This window comes from Nannobrachium achirus, assembly GCF_963921795.1.
Source record: "Nannobrachium achirus genome assembly, chromosome: 17".
Classification (NCBI taxonomy): Eukaryota; Metazoa; Chordata; class Actinopteri; order Myctophiformes; family Myctophidae; genus Nannobrachium; species Nannobrachium achirus.
The window spans coordinates 48,070,240-48,093,101 of record NC_137824.1 but is presented as its reverse complement, the minus strand read 5'-3'; the positions used below and the strand labels follow the sequence as shown (position 1 = coordinate 48,093,101).

At 41.1% G+C, this 22,862-nt stretch overlaps 1 protein-coding gene across 1 annotated transcript; it reads right to left on the bottom strand.

Annotated features, from left to right (window-relative positions):
- Nucleotides 1-1,917: 1,917 nt before the first annotated feature.
- xpnpep2 (X-prolyl aminopeptidase (aminopeptidase P) 2, membrane-bound) lies at nucleotides 1,918-21,527 on the bottom strand (the record flags this gene model as incomplete). The annotated part of the gene is made up of 21 exons (XM_080746776.1): nucleotides 1,918-2,118; nucleotides 3,263-3,352; nucleotides 3,507-3,583; nucleotides 4,094-4,153; nucleotides 5,232-5,336; nucleotides 6,321-6,390; nucleotides 7,041-7,101; nucleotides 7,421-7,492; nucleotides 7,903-7,980; nucleotides 8,307-8,416; nucleotides 9,674-9,763; nucleotides 11,650-11,851; nucleotides 12,544-12,637; nucleotides 14,481-14,582; nucleotides 15,010-15,156; nucleotides 15,821-15,901; nucleotides 17,469-17,573; nucleotides 18,970-19,033; nucleotides 19,420-19,530; nucleotides 19,814-19,872; nucleotides 21,479-21,527. 21 exons carry the CDS (start codon nucleotides 21,525-21,527, stop codon nucleotides 1,918-1,920), a joined length of 2,028 nt encoding a protein of 675 aa, XP_080602902.1.
- Nucleotides 21,528-22,862: the final 1,335 nt, after the last annotated feature.

The following is a 22,862-nucleotide window of genomic DNA, read 5'->3' as shown; positions in this document are numbered from 1 at the left end:
TCACTCAGGTTGTATGAGATGGTTCAGTGAAGTGAAATACACTGAAAGATGACACATTTAGAAACCAAGCAACGGTTCATGGGCAGCCAAAGGAAAAAATACAGCATTTAAACAGACTAAAACAACTAACACTTAAAAACCATCCAAATGAGATGCAAGTTTTGTGTAACATAGAAAGATAAGATAGATAAGAGATAGATAAGATAGAGTGAGAGACTCCTGCTGATATTACACAATAAATAAGTTACGTAAGTAACCTAAGACAGTGGCCCATATGAAACAGGCATGCATTTATTCGAGTCAACAAGGCAAACATTAGTCGATCGGAGGGGAAGTAGAAATGTGAGATGAATTTAGCATGTTGTGTTCAAGTGGTGGCAAGCCACATGAAATGACGGTGCCCTATTTTTGTTTCCTGTCTTTCTCTTTTCGAGGTTGACTTTCAACAAGGTGATAATGATAACTAACTGAAAAATGTTTTTGTACACAGATAGGCCTACCCAATATACTCAGTTTGGACAGTAACTGATTAAACAATGCAAAGCGGAAGAAAATAAGTCTGTTCCTTACACAGCACAATGAGCTCATATTTTCAACAATAGTCATATTATTCTTCCTCTTTTAGGGGCCTCTTTACCACTGCCAGTGCCAGATCATTGCAAGCCTGTATATCGTTGAATATGACATTTCTAAACAGCTTTCTATCTTTAATTCACCTTTCACATAGACTGACGGCAGTGTATGGATGCAATGTCTTCTAATTATGTGTAAAAACGAATTGGTTTCCTGCTGCCAGTGACATCCTTGTTAATGAAAGCGTGCGCACATGCAAGGAGAAAAGAAAAACCTTCGATGTTCAGAAAAAGAAGAACAACAACAGTGTTTTCACACCTTCACACAGCTCCGACAGCAATGGTTGCCAGGCAACCGAGTTTCCTCTGGCACAAATCTTCACGTGGCAGAACTGAACCTCAAGGGCTGTTCACGTATGAGTTAAAACTCTCTCACACCAGGCGGTGAGAGAGATGGCTGCTGGGTCGCAGCATGCAGCGGTGACCCCAATTACCTGGCGCTGTTGGACAAAATCCTGGTAGCAAAATTAAAGAATTTAAATTTACAGTGGCTGATGAGTCGATTTTTGAGCGGTGGTCACACTCTCTCCTTAGAGTGACTTTGTCCGTACAGTATGTATGTTACTTTGTCCGTAGCATGAGTTGTAATACCGATGATAACCAAGAGGCGCTGTTGAGTCACACACACGTGACCCTGAAATTAACTGCTAGTCTGCTAGTGCTACACACACGGCCATGCGCACGCAAACACGCACGCACGCACACACACGCACACGCACACGCACACACACACACACACACACACACACAGTCAATGGCTTGTTTTTTTAAAAAGAGCATTAATTTAATAAAACTGGAATCTTATTGGCAATGGCCCCTTTTAGGCGGACAAAAAAAATTAATCAAATTTAAATACTTTTACCGTCACAAGATAATTGACACATTTAACACGAAAGCAAACTTACATAATAACACGATCTAACGTAAATCTCCCTAAACCAAAACCAAAAGAAGAAACAACAACAACAACCGCTGTATATTTCAACCTGGTTCAGTTACTGTCAATAGAGACTGCATACTGTAGAGCAGTGGTTCTCAAAGTGGATTCCAGGGACTTCGGGGTTCCTTTGGAAGGGTCTAAATTGACCCTTACATGTCTGTAACTCTGACAGTGTACAAATGGAACCAAATGGAACCCTGACAGGGGTCCATTTGGTTCCATTTGTACACCGTCAGAGTTAAGGGGAGACCTTGAAAAGTGAAAGTTTGAGAAACACTGCTGTAGAGGGCAAAGTCTGTTCTGCAATTCCGACACAAAGACTGAGACAAATGGAGGGATGAGAAACTAATAGAGGAGAGCAGTGAGCATGACAGTGAGAATGAGAGAGGACGAGGAGAGGGCCGTGGGGACGGCTCTGGAGCCAGCACTCTGGAAGGGCTCTGTGTGCTTCTGCATCCACTCCTTCTCCCTGGACAGGCCCTGCCTCTCCAGCTCAGGCCCCATCACCTTACGGATGGTCTCATAGTAACTGTTCAGCCATTGCACCTGGAAGTTGAGACAACTAAAGTGAGAGTGAAACTCACACACACGTGTGGGCGTGTGCACTTACGCACACACAGAAATAGACACGTACACACACACACACACACACACACACACACACACACACACACACACACACACACACACACACACACACACACACACACACACACACACACACACACACACACACACACACACACACACACACACACACGTGCATACACAGCATTATCCGGTAACATGTCATTAGGTAGAACACCCTTTGGATCGACCACTAAAACCTAACCCTCACCCTAACCTCAGTAACCTGCCGACGCTGTTCGACCCAACGGTAGTTTGACCTATGGGGCAGTCCCCGCATTATCCATTTATGCAGTATCAACTTAACTCTGAGTGTGTAAAATGTTAAACTTTTTCTCTGAATTAATAAGTGTCTGTACATGTAGGCCTACACATGTATGTTAAAATGATTTGACAACCTAGTTTCAAAAGGAGAGGGAGGCATAAAGCATGACAACTGTTTTCTATTAAATTCATACAAATATTGAAGCTTTGGATGCAAAAATATTCATTTAGGACATGGAGAACAACAAAAATCGAGCTGCCTTCTTCAGTTCTCTGAAATGGAACCACATAACAAACGACTGTCAGTTCATTTCACACCATGGTTTTACTTTCTCAGAAAATATTTTTGAGCTTGAGCTGCAGAGACAATAATCTCAAAGGCGCTGAGCACAGGGGGATTTTAAAAGGAAATGTAAACTCCCAATAAACCTTTATATAATTAAACAGGTAACGTCATGTTGTAGTTTATCATAAAAGGTGCAGTCACACCGAACTTTAATTCTGCCGATGCGGCGGAATCTGCCAATGCTTTTCAATGGGAACGGAGCGTTTATTTTTATTTTTTTATCCGTGAATGACTTGCATCGGCAAAATTAAGGTTTGGAGTGACCACACCCATATTAACAAAAAGAAAAATGTTTTTCACTGCTACAGTACTTTTAGTTTTTGTCTTAGATTTCTTTAACCATAATAGCCCTGGAGTAGAACATCATTTTCATAATTCAAAATAACAATCTGTCAGGAGTGAATTAAAATGTTTAAATACAGCTAACTAAAATACAGTTATTTCTTATCTTACCTGTTCATGGCTAAGGAGGGTGACGTCAATCAGCTTTCTGTCATATGGTACCAATGACACAGTTTCAAAGGTCAGGTAGGTGTTACCGTACTGAGGAGAGAGAACCACACAGGGCCAGAAATCATTCACATAGTCTGTGATTGATAATAGATCACTGGTACAGTCACCAACCAATAACGAATCATGTTTATCTTATTTTGTTGATCCATATTAAGGCATCCCTCTTATAGCTCAACAACTCTACCTTTGTAAGGACAGGTACAATCATGGCGACGTCTTCAATCCGAATGCCAAATTCATTGTCCTGGTAATATCCTGGTTCTGAGAGAAAGGTGTAACAATAAAATGTTTCACTTTTTTGATGTAAAAAGAAGAGTGTCACATCTGAAACACATGAACTAAATGGAAACATAGAAGGGGGATCATGTGTTGTTATCTGTTGAGAGGTACATTTATTTACCAATTTGTGCATGACATACAGTAATAGGCCGAAAATGTTCCAAGTAAAAAAAAAAAGCAGATCAAGATCACAACACGTTGACACATCATTGTGAGCCTGTAGATAGCCTATTTTGGAATAGCTGTAGCATAGGGCTTAAGTGCTTAAAGGGGAAGACCACCCATTTTCAATATTGAACTATGTCATTTAATATACCTTAGAGGAGTAATTTGCAATACAAACCCAAAAATCAATACTCCAGTTCTAGGCAACACAGAAGAGGGGGAATTTTTTTTTTTTATTTCCACACAACTCCTCTAAGGTATATTAATGACATAGTTCAATATTGAAAATGGGAGGTCTTCCCCTTTAATATTGTACCGGTATATTACCTATAGAGGTGAACATGCCTGCCCTGAAAGGAATGTTGTTGCTCTGAAAGCCAACTGGCCCTGCAAGGGAACAGCCCAGAGATACAGTACAGTATTAGAGGATTACGAGACTATTAAAAAGTGAGTTCAAATCTACGGTATCATGTATCTTATCGTTTTCCAGCCAACTACCGTGACATAGCTGTGGTCTTCCTACGGGCTACAGGTATAGATGGATTATAGACTGTTGCCAAAAATCAATACATTGAAACTACACACCATAGGATGCCAGGTCACTTTGACCTGGCAGTGTGTAGTTTCAATGTATTACTTTTTTTTAAGATATGTTTTTGGGGCTTTAATGCCTTTATTGATAGGACAGTACTGACAGGAAAAGGGGAGAGAGATGGGGAGTGACACGCAGCAAATGTAGTCTGGATCGGAAATCGAACCAGCGACACACTGTCAGGCTACATTGAGCCCATTGAGCCTATGCGGTATGCACCTGGACCAGTAGGCCAGTGGGCGCGCCCAATGTATTGATTATTGATTTTTGTTTGTTTGTTTGTTATTCTACAGTTAGACTGACAGTTTACCTACGATCCTAGATTACTATTGCTACTGTATGCATTTGATGAATTCTAAATCGCTCTGGATTAAGAGCATCTGCTAAATGCCTAAATTGTAAATTGTAATTTTAAATGATAGACGATTGGCTGTGATGGTTGCCTTGAGATTTCACATTTACAAAAAAGGATGGCTTGAGGATGGTCAGATTTGAAAGGATTGTCTGACAAAATCAATGTGAGCGCTGATCTGTGAATCTGTGCAATAGATTTTCTTGTAACTTTGTAATTTTCTGGCATGTAACGTAATAATACTATTCCATCGGTATCATTTTTTATTTATTCATACACTATATATTTATTTGAGGGTCTGTATTGATAGTAAATAGCAGATAGACAGGAAATAGGGAGAGAGAGACGGTGAGTGACATGCAGCAAAGGTTGTCGGGATCGGGATTCGAACCCGCGACACACTAGGTGCCTAGGTGCCTGGAACGCAAGGTCAGTGGTCCGGGCCGTTATCAAATGGCTTAACAACTGACAGACAGACAAATAATTTAGATAGACAGAAAGATAGAAAAAATAGAACATACACTCATGAACCCCAAAGTAATTTCCAACACCGTGCCCTGTGCCATGGCCGTAGTTCAACCCCACCTCCCACAGTGCACGGCGACCCAGCATCTCTATGTTGGCCCCTGTTCAATGATGAAAGAGAGAGGTTTGAGTTAAACACCCTGCAGCAAATGCCAAACACACATTTCAGTTTTAATGAGGAAAGACAATCAAAGTGTATTTTAGAGTCCTCTAGTGGTTAAAACGAAAACATCATTAGATTTAAAGGAGCTATAGTCAACTTTTTCTTGAAAAACGGACGCTAAAATAAAACAAAAAGCATAAAATAATGGTAAAATTATCATTTTGGCCATTGTCAGGCCGACTTTGTTTACATCCCTTATCAATCCATATAAAAGAATAGAAGAGGGATATAAACAAAGTCGGCCTGACAATGGCCAAAATGATTATTTTATCATTATTTTACTTTTTGTGGTCATTTTTGAATAGAAACACATAATATATTTTCGAAACATTATTTTTATTTTAGCGTCGGTTTTTCAAGAACATTTTTAATATAGCTCTTTTAAAGAACAACTTTTACGTAGTTACAGTACTGCAATGATAACACAAAATATTCGTGAGATTACCTCCATAGATTAAAAATAATCCAATATACTGTTCCCAAATGAAGAACATTGCATAGAAAACAGGTCTCAAAGTAACACCTTTAGTACATAAACAAATGCAAACAAAGCAGATGTAAAACTAAATCGGGTTTTGTTTGTTTGGAAATAAAAAGGTACATTTTATGTTGATTTTACAATCTGAATTAGAAGAAGATCTGGCAGGTATCATACTGTATGCTTCAGAGAAACATATCAAAGTGTTTGTTATTGCAGGTGTTAAAAATTACGATAGCCCTCTTCCACATTTATCATTGTAAAAAGAGTGTCAACTATTGAATTTATCTTGTCTACATTACATCATGGGAAGGTAACTACAAAAGCCATACCTCTGCTCTAGACTGGAAACCAGACAAATATGCCCTGGCTAAAAAATAACATAATAATAGCTCTGTGGAGTGATATTAGTCTGGCCATGCCAGGCTATTATTGCTCACCCACCTCTGGTCCCAGAGGGAAAGATGGTTCGAGATATCTCAATATTTCCCATGAGCACACGAGTGAAGGCCTCCTGTCAAACATTGCACATGACTGATGGTGAGGAAATTGCATACAAACATACACATTTTAAAAATCGGTTTAAATCCCAAATGACTCTTGAGTCATGATACCTATCTTCTATATCTAGACAAAGCACAATCCACTAAGGGGGGCTGTGAGCATTTTTTGAGCTCCCAGCGCACCAAGCATTTCTATGGTTAAGATGCAGAATGTCACTATTTTCGACAGAACAATGATAGTTGAGCAATACTAAATCGTAAACTGTTATCCCCTCCCCTCTATGCTGAAGGTCAACTAACAAACATGCTCCATGCGCTTTGGAAGCACTCTTAAACTTCAAATTTATTGTCACATCACAGGTTTACGTGAGTAAATAAGTGGGTGAATTTCTACAGCTTTTGCAGTTTTCAGGAAAGGGAAGAAGAAAAATAGAAAACATCTGTGCATTCATCTAGGGTTTATACTGTATCCAAAATGGATATTGATTGATTGAAGACTTTATTAGAAGTTTGCATAGGAAAAGGTACAGTTTCATGACGGGGATATAAAGGGGTTGTGTAGACAAAACCATAAAGCAACTCCTACTGCTAAGCACTCAAGTGAAGTCAAAAAGTAGCAAATATAACTACGTATGTTTGAGTCAAATATGAAAAGCTGTACCCTTTGAAATGCTGTGGGAGTCCCCCAGTGAACTGTTCGAGTGATGTCAGTGGTACCATCTCTAGGAGCAGGGACAGAAGGGATTAGTCAAATCAAGATAAATGTTAAACACTTGAGCCCTACATACCTATAGAGAAAATTGATTTACAAGCTTACAACCTGTCCAGATGAGACGTGGTGTGAGCTTGTAGATGGGGTATTTTGGCTATTTTGAGGGGTAGGTCGTAGGGGGCAATTGAATAAAGAATTAAAGATTTTAATTTGAAAATGAATAAATCGAATATTTTGGAAAGTCTTTACAGCTATAATAACCTGCCCAAACTAGGGATGCCAGGTTTTAAGATGCTAATTACTAAACTAAAAATTGTGCATTTACTCACAGGTACTGGCCACCAGAGTCCACCAGGTACATCTCCTCAACTGTCAACTTCCTGCTGGATTCTTTCGTAGGGCTGAAATACAGAAGTCATTAGCAAAACACCTAGATCATTGTCTTCTTTTCAGTCACTTCTTAAAATGTACTTTACTCGAAACGTCTTCCCATTATTTAATTTTGAAATGTAATTGTTTGATTCCCTTTGTTTTTATTTGACACTGTACTTTATATTCTAATCTATACTGTTTGTCATCATGTTTTATTCTACTGCTGATTTTATTTTATGTACACGTTTTATGTAAAGCAATTTGTAACCTAGTTTTGATAAATGCTTTATAAATTAAGCTTAATATTATTATTAAATAGTAATATAAATTGCAATAGCTAGCAATATGATGCTCTATAATGCTGGAGATCCACTTTGATAAATAAACGTAGTGCCAGAATAAAGATGAACTTTTAAATGGACATACATGAGTACAGTACCTGTAATGGGCGAGAGCAGCATTGGGTCCACTTGCAGAAATTGTTTCAAAGCTTGGGCCTCTGTTGTCCTTCTGGTTTCTACAACAGTTTATATGAGGGAGCATATTTGTATGCATTAGATATGGAATTTCATGGGTGGTGCCTACTCTGTTTTCCGCTGATCCTTATTCTTTACCATTTTTGTTAAGGTTAGTTTCAAACATATTTCTTTACAGTACTGTACCTTGCTTGAATACGCTTTGACCACTCAAACCCGCCTACAGTAGGCTATATACTTAGTTGACTGGAAACCCCTTGGCCCACTCATTTTCTATCTCTACAACTAATCTTTGTAAGCTCACAATGCATCACAATGTGACGCATTGTGAGCTTTTTAGTGTTCACCTGTACAGTATGCATCTCACCTGCGACGCTCATTGACATACTCTGCAGCAGTTAGCTCTGTTTCCTTGCCATCAGGAACGGCCTTTTCCAACCACATCAGGAACTGGATGACAGCAACGGCATCCCTCACCTATACAGGGCCAGAAGGACACATTACAGTATGCACATATCAGTTACCATCAACATAAATGTGGTGATAATCATCACATTAAAGGGGAATGAAAACTTAGGCCAAGGATTATTTTTTCGTTGGTTTTCCTGTGCAGGTTAAACACTACAGAAGGGTACAAACATGGCAAGCTAGTACGAAACACAGCTGCAGCTAATCTAGCAGTCGATCAATTCAGAAAAACCTGTGTATGTACTGGGCAGTGGTGGAAAAAGTTCTCAGATGTTTTACTTAAGTAAAAGTGTCGATATTACAATATAGAAATACGTTACAAGTAAGAGTCTGGTATTTGTAAAAGTACAAAAGAATTGGCATCAAAATACTTAAAGTACCAAAAGTAAAAGTACAAAATATTTGGAAATAACAGATCTACAAGCTCACAATGAGTCGCATCGCAACAAGTTGTGAGCTTGTTGATCGTCTATTTTCAAATAGCCAAGTTATACAATAGGGCTAAAGTGGATTAATGTATGTTTTATGATATAATCATTAATATCTGCAAAGTAACAAAAACAAAAGTTTTCAAATAATTGTAGTGAAGTAAAAGTACAATATTTGCCTCTGAGATGTAGTGGAGTAGAAGTAAAAGTACTGAAAACTGGAAATACTCTAAGTAAATACTAAGTAAAGTACAAGTGTCAGAATCTCCAATTCTACAGAGGACTGAGATTTTCCAATGTCAGCCAATTATAATTGCTGTGTTTTAGATCAGACACAACACAGTTATGGTTACATTAGGATTTAAAGTTATGTCTCAGTCTTGACCTCGTCTCACACGTCCAGGGTCTTGGTCCTGACTTGGTCTTAAAGGCACTAGTAGCTGGTTTATGCACTGACAACATACAGTAACTGCAACATCCCTGATTTGACTCCTGCCTTGTGAATCGTGATCTGCTGCATCATCTCACCTTTCTGCCACTTATTTTCCTATCGCTCTTCACCAGCTAGTATAATATTTTAAAAGTGTACAATGTATAAATGAAAACGCCAGCACAATTTGGCAGGACTCATAAAAGTCTGATGGATGAGGACGCTCTCAGACAGACATAATGGGAGGCATTGGCGTCTAGTGAGAGAACTTTATGGCTTCATAAATAGTAATTGAAAGTGTTTTCAGAATGTTTTATGAGTAATGTTATCTGTGTGTTTGTTTGTGTGTGCATGCATGAGTGAATTTGTGTGTGCGTGCGTGCGTGCGCGATTGTTCAAACAGCATACATGAGCATCTTTCAACACACGCTGCTCGGTTTGGTCCTTTACTGCTTTGGTGGTTAGCACAGGAGAGTAGTCGTCGGTCAGCAGCTTTTCCTACATCATGAAACAAAGACGAGTAAAAAATGTTTAAACTGTGGCTTGGTTAACCCTTAAATGCATAGATTTTATATTAAAATATTTTTATCTATCATCTCACATCATCTACGCTAGAAAAAGAATGTATCTGAGATTTTACCACAAGTACACTAGTACAGTACTGACAGCATCCATATACCAGTAAGACTCCCTAATCGGGAGATTATCTCCACAAATATCACAACCTCCACCTCTCACGTCATACGGGCAGCCATAGTTACACCTGGAATGTTGAATCTCCATATATGGAGATAACCTACGCATCACACAAAGTCTGACCTCACCAGCCCATACTTGGGCATGGACGACTTATATCTCCATATACGGAGATGGCCATATATGGAGATACGATGACATCTCAGAGTCCACAGCTGATGATGTGGCGTGATGTCATACAATACACAAACAAGCCCTATATAAAGGGGCAATTCTCACCAGGGAAGAGAGCATTCCTCGACTCAGACCTTATCGCCAGGATCAACTAAGCTTATAGCTTATCATCACATCCAACCATCTTAAGATACTCAGCTAGTGGGGAATGCTCTCTTCCCTGGTGAGAATTGCCCCTTTATATAGGGCTTGTTTGTGTATTGTATGACATCACGCCACATCATCAGCTGTGGACTCTGTGATGTCATCGTATCTCCATATATGGCCATCTCCGTATATGGAGATATAAGTCGTCCATGCCCAAGTATGGGCTGGTGAGGTCAGACTTTGTGTGATGCGTAGGTTATCTCCATATATGGAGATTCAACATTCCAGGTGTAACTATGGCTGCCCGTATGACGTGAGAGGTGGAGGTTGTGGATTGGCAGGCAAGGAGTGTGTGTGCAAAGTTTGGCATGTCTTGGGGCAACGGTGGCGGAGATATGAGTTGGGGAAAAGTGTGACATGACGGACAGACTGACTGACTGACAGACAGCCGGTGGAGGTTTTGGTAGTAAATGCGACCTGACGGTCGCAACAATAGTATACAAAACTGGTAAAATGTCCATAATAGAAGTCTAAGTGAATTGAACATATGGCTTTCTATTGTAACCTCTAGAGATAAATAAAGTAAATTAATATTAAAGAAAACTTGTGAACATGTGAGCGATGCTTAAAGGGGCACTCCACCACTTTTCAACCTATGTTCATATAATTGGTCCTCACTCAAAAATAGCTTTTATTTATTTATTTTTTCTCAGAGGAGGGCTGTGGGCAGGTCAGAAACCCATCGTCTTGTGACATCATCGATTGCCAATCCAGCTTATAGAAACTGCAGGCTTTCTATTCCAGAAAAGTTGCAATTTTAAAGTGGAAGCAATTGTTCTCGCGATAATAAAAATCTAAATATTTTTTTCAAAAATATTGATTAATTTTTTTTTGGTAAAATGATGATGTCACAAGACGATGGATTCTGAACTTCCCACAGCTCTCCTAGGAGACTTGGACTGAGTAGAAAAAAATTGTGATATTTTATCATGAACATTAGTGAGGACCTATTATATGAAGACAGGTTGAAAAGTGGTGAACTACTCTTTAACAGCTAAAGCAGCGATTCCCAACTTTAAATTTAGGCTAGTTTTCATTGGGATACCGACAAACAGGAACTTACTGTAAAGTAAACTAAGTTGGTTCCATGGATCCAAGCCACAATTGATTGACTGATCATTCAAATAGACATGCTCTGAAAATGCACGCGGCCCACCCATCTGACCACTCAAAAGTGGTCAGTTTTGTGGCCCTTGAACGCTTTCATGATTTTCAAGTGGTCACTGATCCAGAAACGGTTGGGAACCATCGGGCTAAATACTGTACATGAAAAGTCCAATTTGTACCTCCATTTCATCCCTCCTCACCTGTGGTGTAATGAGCTCATAGAGAGCGTAGTTTGTGTACTCTGTGCCAACCCATACTTTCACTCCGGGGTTAATCACATACTCCTGGAGGACTGTCCGCACACTGTCATAACTTCTCAACTGGACACACATGCTCTGGTTACAGGATGCATTCAGATAGGCCTTCAACTCCTCTGTGACTCTCTGTGTGTGTACAAATAGCCTGAGAAAAAAGACAGGAGGAAGGACATTTACGGGTGGAGAATGTTCATTGGTTTGAAAGTAGTTACGTGCGAATGGGATTTTGTCACCGTTGAGGAGAAAAACTGAACATTTGGAGAAAATGAACACACACACACAAAAAAATACACAGTTTAAACTAGTAAGACACCTCAGGGCGACAAGCGACCTTGCCCTAAAGGGCGAGGTCGCGTCACAGTGACATCAGGGATGTGGACATCAGGGATCTCCATATATGGGCATAAAAGGGAGTTGTTCCCCTCACAGGGATCTCTCTAACAGGGCATCATTAATATTGATGACATCAGGGAACTCCATATGGGCATAAAAGGGATTCTGTTAGTGTGACATCACAGTGAAGGCAGAGCATGATGTCAGAGCGACAAACCCATAGACCGTAAGAATGTGTACACTACACGTCTACATGGACGGACATACGGACGGACGCGGACAAGCTGTGACTTTTCTCTTAGTAAACTGTGACCTTCGGTCGCAATTATACAGCATAAACAGCAGAAAATGTTTTACACTTATACTGTGCCAAACAACCGTGCCAAAAATAGCTGATCTTCAAGCTCCCAATGCGCACAGTATAAAATCTGTCTTTAAACAGAAATTGCATCATAAAAACCATCTGCAATGCAGTTGTCCACAGTTCACATGACATTATTGCACAAAAGGACTTGCCAGATCTGATCCAGTGTCAGCAGAGTGTAGGAGTAGAAGAATGGGTTGTATGGGATGTCGTTTCCACGCAGGTTAAACAGCCCTGTAATACAACACAGACATCTTGTGCTGTCAGGAGCCGTCCATACTCTCGTTCACATGATTTATTACCGTGCATTCGTCTCATCTATACTGTATGGGACTGCCTGCTTCCCACATAAGTGCTCCATAGACCACAGACTGTGTTCTCGTGAGGCATATGAAAGAAAAGAATATAAAGTTTTTATTTCTGTTTGCGATCGACCCTCTTCATTTTTACTTGTTGAACAGTTTATTAGGACAAGGCACCAGAGTGGTCAGAGTGTGGCCGTAACAGAAACAAACTCAATTTCCTACTCCCCTGCAACAAAACAATTGAACCAAACCTAGCTCCAAAATGCCCAAAGCAGAACAAAAGAACAAAGGTGCAATAACTTCTGCAAGTACAGAAGTACAACTTTGTCAAAATCTGTTGAAAATAGCAGATCTCCATGCTCTCGATGTGTCATATCAGGCATGTTGTGCGTTTGTAGATTTTTGAAAAGCGAAAATACAAAATAAGAGATAATTGGTTAATGTAACCTAGTAAGTTCTTGCTGTGACCTAGATAAACACCCTCTCCTGACTGCATGACGTCAGCACTACATATTGCATTGCAAAATGAAATCAACCACTTACGCCCTCTATTATGAGAGAAAGGGACTCGATTTACAACTGCACTTGGATCACATTTTCCCATCTACACCAAACATCTTTGCCCAAAAATAGCAGATCTGCAAGCTCAAAACACGATGCGTGAGCTTGTAGATCCGCAATTTCTGGCTAAAGTTCCCCAAATGTGGATGCAAGTTCAAGTGGTTAAATATTTAGTAATTTGTTATATTTTCTCTGAAATATCCCTCTTTAGTTTTGATGTAATTAGAATGTATAAAAAAAAAGAAATGATATAAAACTAAGCCATTAAACCCATATTTTTAATGGCAGAATAAATAATCATAGGTAGGATTAGCCAATGAGAGGCAATTTGTATTTTCAAACTTAAAGCATACGAACTTGAAGCTCATCGGTTCTTTCGGTTTTTCAGATTATGTTGTCGCAATAGAAGTTAATAAATACACATTTAATATAGCGACAGAATGCTCTCCAACTGCAATGAAAGATCGCAAAGAACAAGAAGCAAAGCTCAAATCATTTTTTTTTAAATTTCTAGGCAGGGAGAAAGTGCCTTATGAATTAAACACTTAGGCTCACAACTTGTAGATCTGCTATTTTGACTATTATTGATCTTTTTTGTACTTTGACATTTCTCCTAATGAATATCTTAAAAGCATGTCCTTTTGAATACTTAAGTATATCATTTTTTCACTCCAGTATCTTAACTCAAGCACAAATTTAACTGAGCAACGTTCACTTGCAATTGAGTAACATTTAACCAGGAGTATCTATAGTTTGACTCAAGTACTGGGGTTGAGTACTGGTGGTCATACATAAGCAACCATAGAGCACTAATGTCTGACATCACTGTCACTAGAGGGCACTATCCCCCTGGGTTACAGAGTTATCTTTTTCATTGGAACCTTCATAGGGGAACCTTAGATCGCGTCATATGAGAACTACTGTATGTACAAAAAATAAACAAATCAGTGAATTTACTATGAATATCAACTGGTAGTGAAAAAGTTAAAATGTATTCATAGAGTAAGAAAAGAAAAGAAAAGAAAAAAAAAAGACATGTAACTCAATATCATAAACGACACAGAGTCACATACCTGACAAAATGCTGACTTGTTCACTTTTGGAAGGCAGTTCTTATATGATGCGATGTAAGATTTCCCTATGGGAATTTCAATGCTAAAAATACTTCCGTGGCTCAGGGGTAGTGGGGACTGTATTGTCAGGGTTCTTACAGGCACTCTCATCCAGGGCTGAAAGCAGAAGGGCTGTAGGCTGGTAAGGACTGTCCTTCATTTGAGTCCTAATATGTTCCACCTTCATCTGCCAGGTCCGCTCTGCGGGTACACGCACGCACACACACACACACACACACGCGCACACACACATACATGCACAGCATTAACTTTATGGTCCTCTCCATTTACCTACAATAAATGTTGCTACTCCCTGACCATGACAAAGGGTAAAGAGGCGGATATGAAGAGAGACAATGTGCCTCCAGACATATCCACTATCAGTTGCTTTTTTCCATTCCCCTGATGTTGTTACTTAATATGACAAAGAGCCATAAAAGAAAACATGAGTGGACTGTTTATGGCTGTGTTTGTGTCGTGGCTGGCTGCTTTCTGTCCAGTTTGCAGGTATTTATCAGCACACCGATAAGGGGCACATCGACACACACATGCACACGCACGCGCACACACACACACACACACACACACACACACACACACACACACACACACACACACACACACACACCTATGACACGGTCTGGCAGGCGCGTGAGGTTGTAAGGAGGGAGGGGAGGTCTGTCCGTCGACCACACTCCGTCCACCAGGTTATCGGGGATGGACTTGAGGATGCGGTTTCCTTGCTCCAGGTCCGCGTTGTAGTGTGCCTGTGTGTCTAATGGGGGGGAAATTGACGTAGATTACGCACTGGGACAAAAATCGATCACAGGCAAACAGGTGGCCAATGCTTGTGTCAATACTTTCCCCATCTACTTGAGTGAGCACTTTACTGATGCTACTGTAATTTTGAGGTAGGCCTGTTTGTACAATTTTCATTACTTTTACTTCTACTCCACTACATCTCAGATCCAAATATTGTACTTTTACTCCACTAAGTTTATTTGAAAACTTTAGTTACTAGTTACTTTGCAGATTTTGATTATTATTATTATTACAAGACATACATTAAACACTTCAGCCATATACATTTTGGCGATTTGAAAATAGCTGATCTACAAGCTCACAACGAGAGATTGTAGATCTGCTATTTTCAAACAATTTTTCAATACAATTTACAAATTTGAAAACTAGTGAAATGGGACACTCTGCATAATGAGTACTTTCTACTTTTGGTACTTTAAGTACATTTTGATGCCAATACTTTTGTACTTTAACTCAAGTACATTTTGAATTCCTGACTTTTACTTGTAACAGAGTACTTCTACAGTGCAGTATTGATACTTTTATTTAAGTAAAAAAAAAATACCTTTCCCACCACTGCCACTTTATTGATGCTAAGCTAGACTGACAGGCTGGCTGACAGGTGGGGAGTTCCTTACTGAGGGAGAAGAGGAAGGGGTCAAAGCCGATCTCTCCGCCTTCTGGAACCTGGGAGATCAGCCAGTCTGCCATGGTAGACGCTGTGGACCATCACAAATGACACACTAAGAGAAAGTGACAGGTTATCACAGAAGCCTAAGTTCAGAAAGAAATAGGGGTGGCAAAAAATAGGTTACCATTTAAGCCTCGGTTCTAATACAGTGAAAAGATTGGATATACAGGCTCTCAATGCGTCGAGCTTGTAGATCCACTATTTTCACTATTTGTTTGGGGGCAAAAAGAGAAAATGTTTGACAATGTTCGCCTATAAAGACATTCCCAAAATTGGGATGCCACGTTGGAAATGGAAATTAATCTGTAAAAACATATTGGGGACAATAATATTATAAATATAAAATAACTGAATTTGAGGATAAATGTGAACACTAGGGGGTGGCCATTGCCATCACCTGATGCACCAAATGACACCCCTGGGTTATCAACTCTCTGTTTTAAAGCTATGAATATTACAGTGCAGAACGTTGATCTATCCATGATGTGTCTTGAATTTACAAAGTATAGTTTAATCTTTATTGTAATTAATGCTGCACACAAGCATTAGCTATCAGATTTGCATGGACTATGTGGATATTAGATGTACTGTGGGTGGACCAGTCCAGTACAACATCAAACTTAATCAAATGTCCTATAAAAATTACCTATGCCTAAATATAGTACAGTGACTTTTATGATCGAATCTACTATCATATGAACATCACGAGCACATTAGCTTCAAGAGGACCTACATGTTGATTACAGACACACGCTGAGCAACACCTCACTGTTTCTATGTCCCAAATGCTCACATGGTGGTGCCTTTGTATGGAAAGAGGAGAGAAAGGGTTACTGCTGCAACTCCGGAAAGATTGACCTTACATATGACCCTGAAAATCACAAACCAGGCTCAATCCCACCAAAGCCCCCACTAGCTATTATGGACCTTTTCCTTGATCAGAAATGTGTGAAGCGTGCAAGACAGTACACCAATGCACTCACTAGCAAGTAACCGTTTACGAGAGATGGCTATACCTGGAAAAAGGACTACATCTAACATCACGTAAGCCATATGAGTCAGCTGATTCATGGGCAAAAAAGGGACACAGTCAGAGACACTGACAGATACAGAGATCTCCATAATGGGCATAAAGGGACACAGACAGACAGATACAGACAGAGATCTCCATATATGGGCATAAAATAGACGCAGACAGACAGATACTGTAGAGATATCTCCATTTACAGTATGGGCATGAAATGGATGCAGACAGACAGATATGGGCATAAATGCACACAGGCAAACAGATGGTCAAAATGGATCCTACTGTATGACAACAGGTATAAAAGGGTTTGCATTAAAGGGTGGCACATTCATTCCCTATTTACATCGTTCCCGAGTAGGCCGGTCCCCTAGTAAAGTATAATTTATGACACTTTATGCAAACCACACAGTGAGGTAAGTTTATTACAACTACACAAGCAGTTTGTTGTTCACTCATGCTAATTAAACACTGACACCATCTATTGGAGGGATGGCCATGATAATCATTCCATGCAAACCAGCTGGTGTTGTCTTTAATTGACATAAACTATTTACGACGTTAGCATTACCATCTTTCTCAAGCTCCCAGTTGCAGTCCATCTGTCTCTCTGCTTGAACCCAGTAGCGGCTGTCTGTCCACAGCGCGGCCTTGGTCATGGTAACCACAGCAGTGCCTGGAGGAAGGAGGACAGTAGCTATCATGGTGGGTTGGCAGGTTGGTGGTGTGGGGCAGTGAGTGACATTGAATTACAAGTGACGGTAAATGTCAGATTTGACGTAGCACTACGTGATGGGGTCGACTAATATGCAAGTTAATTTGGGTGTGCGACACATGCAAGGTTAAAGAACAATACACAGAGAGATTGGCGGTCCAGCGGGCCATGTGCAGTGGATTTCTATAAGAGCTTGTCCTGTCGTCTTGTATATTGTATATTGTACTGTGATGCTGCATTCACACTAGCAGCGACAATGTGACTGACTGCGTTTAACATTTACAGTGGAAGCCACTAAAAGCCAGTGACATAAACTGGAAACCTAGCGCTTGTCGCTGCGTAACATGTTGAGCTGGCTTCAGCTTCTTTCAGTGCTCCAATGAGGCGGAGAAGTGCCAGTCAAGCATACTGTAGCTGTAGCATATACAGGCATATTGTATGTTTTGTTTCCCACAACCCTTCTCCTCCACACAATTCCTCCTTGTAATGCTGACTAACAACTAAGTAATGATGATGAGTAATTGATGCAAGCTACTTCCTTGTTCTTTTAACTCTACCCTTTATAATTTCCATATCATGCTTGATATATCAGCGAGACTCTCGCCCGCGGCTTCATTCCTAAATTGTACTATATAACGCACCGTCAAACAATAATATTTTATAGGATCATTTGTCGGGATTCCTTGTCCCCTTGTGTCTCATTCTGAAGGGGTCAAAGAAAGGCTATTTTATTGCATTTCTTACCTTGCATGTCTGGTTACATTTGGTAACGAGAGTTATTTGTTCAGAGCACACAATTGTTTGTTATGGTCCGACCAAAAGTAAAATATTCCGGAGATATGTCGGCCCTTGGGTGTTTTAATATTTTCTAATGTGGCCCCTTTGAAAAAAGTTTGGACACCCCTGGACGACAGCAACACATCGCTAGCAAGAAACACTGTCATACAACGAGATATAAATGAAGCATGATGTATACTTTGTCATACTGTACGAATGAGAATAAATTGGCCACAACGCTTCATAGATTGTGCCAACTGGAAGTGCTTAGAAACATTTGGGCGAGAGCACAGGAGCAATTCACCAGGCCTATAGGAGCGGTCCATCTTCATAAATCCCTTCACCTACATGCGTGCAGAGTATTAGGGCAGAGCTATGATCATCCACTCTGGTCACCGCCACTAGTGTCCCGTAATAGATCTCATGATCATGTATGTGGAAGCAGAACCACCCTGAATCACCAGACATTAGTCACACCACCAATGGCTGAACAAGTAAGTGAGTGAGCTCGAGCTGATGAATGGGAGCTGTTAGGAGGATGAGGAGGAGGAAAAGGAAGGATTAAGGAGGTGTACTGTACCTGCGGAGCCTGTGAAACCAGTCATGAAGGCCATCCTGGCATCGCGTGGAGCAATGTACTCGCTCTGTCAGAGAGACGGACTGCTTCAGTATCACTTGCGTGCACACACAAACACACGTGTACACACGCTCACCCACGTGCGCGCAATGCATGCGCGCTCACACACACCGGCATGCACGCACCTGCAAGATATGCTTTTAACCACTTGAACCCTAGGGGGCCTCTTCTGGGCATGTCATAGAAAATTTGGCAAAAATAGCAGATCTGCAAGCTAACACGCCGTGTTGAGATGCCTTGTGAGTTTGAGGATCGTCTATATACAGTACAGTGAAGAGATATGGTGTAGTGGCAAAAAAAGAGGGGTCCAAGGACAGACTCCTGGGGGACCCTGGTCAACAAAGTATATATGGTTCATGTGATTAAATGGCTTAGTCTGTCTGACAGTCATACCAGGTGAGCATCAGTACCAGGGATGATGTAGGCAGAGATGTTATGGGACCGCATTGCTGCTCTTAGAGGCGTCAGCCTGTGGGTGGTGATGACCGTAGAGTTGGGGAGGTACTGCAAGACACACACAAATTTTTCTTTTTAATTAATAAATATCTGCATCTAGACATCAGGTGGTAACCATCATATAATGTAGCAGAGTAGAGCATAGAATTACACATCAAAAGCAGACATCGCTGAACCCTGTAAAACCCTGTAAATGAGAGAAGACCACAGTGGGAAGGCAATGGGGCAGGTGCTATAAGGCACTGGTTGACTCGAATGTGTGCACGCGCGTGATTGCATGCTTCCTTCCTTCCCAGTGCTTTGATTCACACATGTGGCCCACAGTACTCACCGGTGGGGAGACCGAGCAGTTCCTCTCAGTTCTCACTTCAGCAAAAGCAGCGCCCTTTCCTGGGGAGGTACAACAAGGAAAAGACCTTGAAAAGTGACAATACCGTGCCTGAGCTGAGCTGCGTAAGCATTATTCCCAGATCAAGTGAAACGCCACTGTCATAACTTATCGTCACTGCCCGGCAGAAACCTCGTATCTCCAAGTTTAAAAGGTACATGTTTTTTCGTCAAAGAAAATCATCATACTGTTGCACAGACTAGCGAAAATAGCAGATCTTCAAGCACACACGCCTCGCGGTGTGAGAAGCTGTGTGCTTGTAGATCAGCTATTTTTAAAACGATGAATGCAAAACGAACGGTTTTGGACCTACAAGGTTTATGTAGATGCGTACTAGTGTACCTCTACTTCTTGGGGAAAAAACAATACTTAATATGTCATCAGATTGGGAAGCAATGGAGATCGAGACAGAAGTATGAGTGAACCCGTCACTGACACAATACCGAATTTCCCCAACAGACTTCTGTCAGCCCTTAATATACAGTGGGAGTATTCATCATTTATTGGTTGCTGAACATTTCACAAACAGTTACTATTGGTTCGTGATGTTTTTCGATCATTTCATCCAACGCCCATCGTCTCCCCATTTGACCCTTCTTGCAATATCCAACGTCCCCCCCCCACTTACAACCAGTTTTGTCCGGTCCTTCTAGAAAAGTACCTGTTGGCAACTTATTTCGCCATCAACGTGGAGCCCCTCCTATCTATTACATCCGGTCCGGAAAGCGAGGCAGTTTCACAACTCAGCCTCTCACTGATTGGTTATACTGTACATCCCAAAACTCTTTGTCTCCAGGGTGTCAAGCCTTTCCTGTGAATGCCTGTGGGAGCCAAGGCTGTTTGTGGAATATGATAGGAGCAGTGTTGTTTTAACTTTTTGACTGGAGGATGTTGGGCTCAATGTGCAAGTGAATTAAATGACTTTGCTGCAGCATGTACACAGTATGTGTGGGGAGCATAAGACTGGCTTCTCGTACATTTATACCCGACAACAACGTTATACTGCATTTTGGGGCCTGCCGTAGCTGGTTTGACCTCTGGCTCGCTCTGTATATATACCGGTAGTGTCCCTGACCCAGAGCAAGACCCATTGTGCTCATCTGCCACCTGAACAACGATCTGCTGGGTAAAACTGTAAAAGCAATTTCTCCTCCCTGGGGTCCAGCAAATAGTCCCTTTCCCTTCCTTTGCACTTCCATCTTCCTGCCATTGTGACCAGCAGAAAGCCGGCAGAGCAGATTTCAGTCCCAAAAAAAAGTTTTAACTGATAAGGATGTCAGCAGTCACGGCAAGCAATGCATGTGTATTTGTATAGCACATTTAAACAAGTCACTTCAGTGCTTTACATTATACATTGAAAATTAAGACAAACCAATGGGAGTCAGTCAAAGTGTTTGTCCGCAGAACCATTTTCCCAGGAGCCATATGATTCATACAGTATGAAAGACACCTTGAAAAGTTTGTCAATCACAAAATTCACCTCCAGTGCATTCCAATGAGCATGCTTGTTTGTCAATTGAACATGGTTTTAGCTATTCATAGTAGTGCAGAGCAGTACTATAGATCAACGATTACATAGTTTTGGATTGAAAACAAGTAAACTTTTACCTGTCAGTGCTGCCAGGGACAGAGCTAAGAACCAGCTGTAGGAGGGCATCCTGGCACCACCAGCCTGCCACAAACAAATCCACAGACAGAGATGCAATGAAGCACGGTGCACTGCTCCAAAGTGTGTCCTGGGTACGTGATAAAGTGTGTGTGTGGGTGTCAGTGAGTGAGTTATTGAGTGACTGTCCCCTCTCTCTCTCTCTCTCTCTCTCTCTCTCTGTCTCTCTCTCTCTCTCTGCAAGGTCTCTCACATCACTATCTCCTCTCACAGCAGTTATCTGATAGGAATCATGTGCCCTGGCTTAAGGGGAGGATCTAAAAATGCCATAAAGCACCAATGTGTCAAACCGCTGTGGGCCACCTCAACGTTTCTCTCCCCTGAATGTCTTCTGTGTTGGCCCTCGCGTCGCAGTTTGCGGATGCATCCGTGAAGAGCAGACAGGATTTCAAATGGAAATCTCCCGTTACACTGTTTATATCGCAAGTGTTAATTTAACTCCAAATGGTTCCACTTTAATTTACCGCACTCTCTGCGGTAAATGGACACTGAGGATTTTACTGTGTATACTGTGCCGTCTAATGGCCTGCCAGCATCCAGACTCCTGATCCTACAGGCTTTACTTTTCTATTTTCTGCGCTTCTGCCAATAAGCTGAGAGATGGCGATGCGCTGGGCATGCAGCCAATATATGATGCAAAAATATAGCTGAAGACCTGACGACCTGTACAGACAGAATAGATGTGTAAGTGTGTATGATTATGCATGAGACAGTCTGAACACATGACTGCATGTACCAATTTATGTACTATGTATTGTACTGTATTTGTTCTCCAGTGTGTGTGTGTGTGTGTGTGTGTGTGTGTGTGTGTGTGTGTGTGTGTGTGTGTGTGTGTGCGTGCGCACCCAACAATTACAGACCAGTCACTCTGACGTTGCTCCTCATAAAGATCTTGGTCCTGCAGCACCTGAAGCCACTGGTTAGAGACACCCTGGAACCCCAAGAGTTTGTTCAGGCAAACATTGGTGTAGATGATATCATCTTCTACTGTACCTGTTCCACAGAGCCTGGAGAGGCTGTGTAGCACTGTGATAGTCATGTTCTCCCACTTCCCCAGCACCATCCCCACACGCTGGTTAGCCGAGAAGCTCTCAGTGATGCAGGTGGATCATGGCCCGGTTGCCTGAATTACAAATTACATCTCCTGCAGACCTGCAAGGCAGCCTGTAAGTGTAAAAGATGTGCTAGTGAGAAACACTGGCCCTCCCCACTGAACTGTTCTATTACCTTTCCAGTTCCCCGCTCTACACCTCTGACTACACCTGCACACTTTTCATTTTTACACTCTTACCTGTACATATCCTGTGTTTCATACTTGCAAGTACG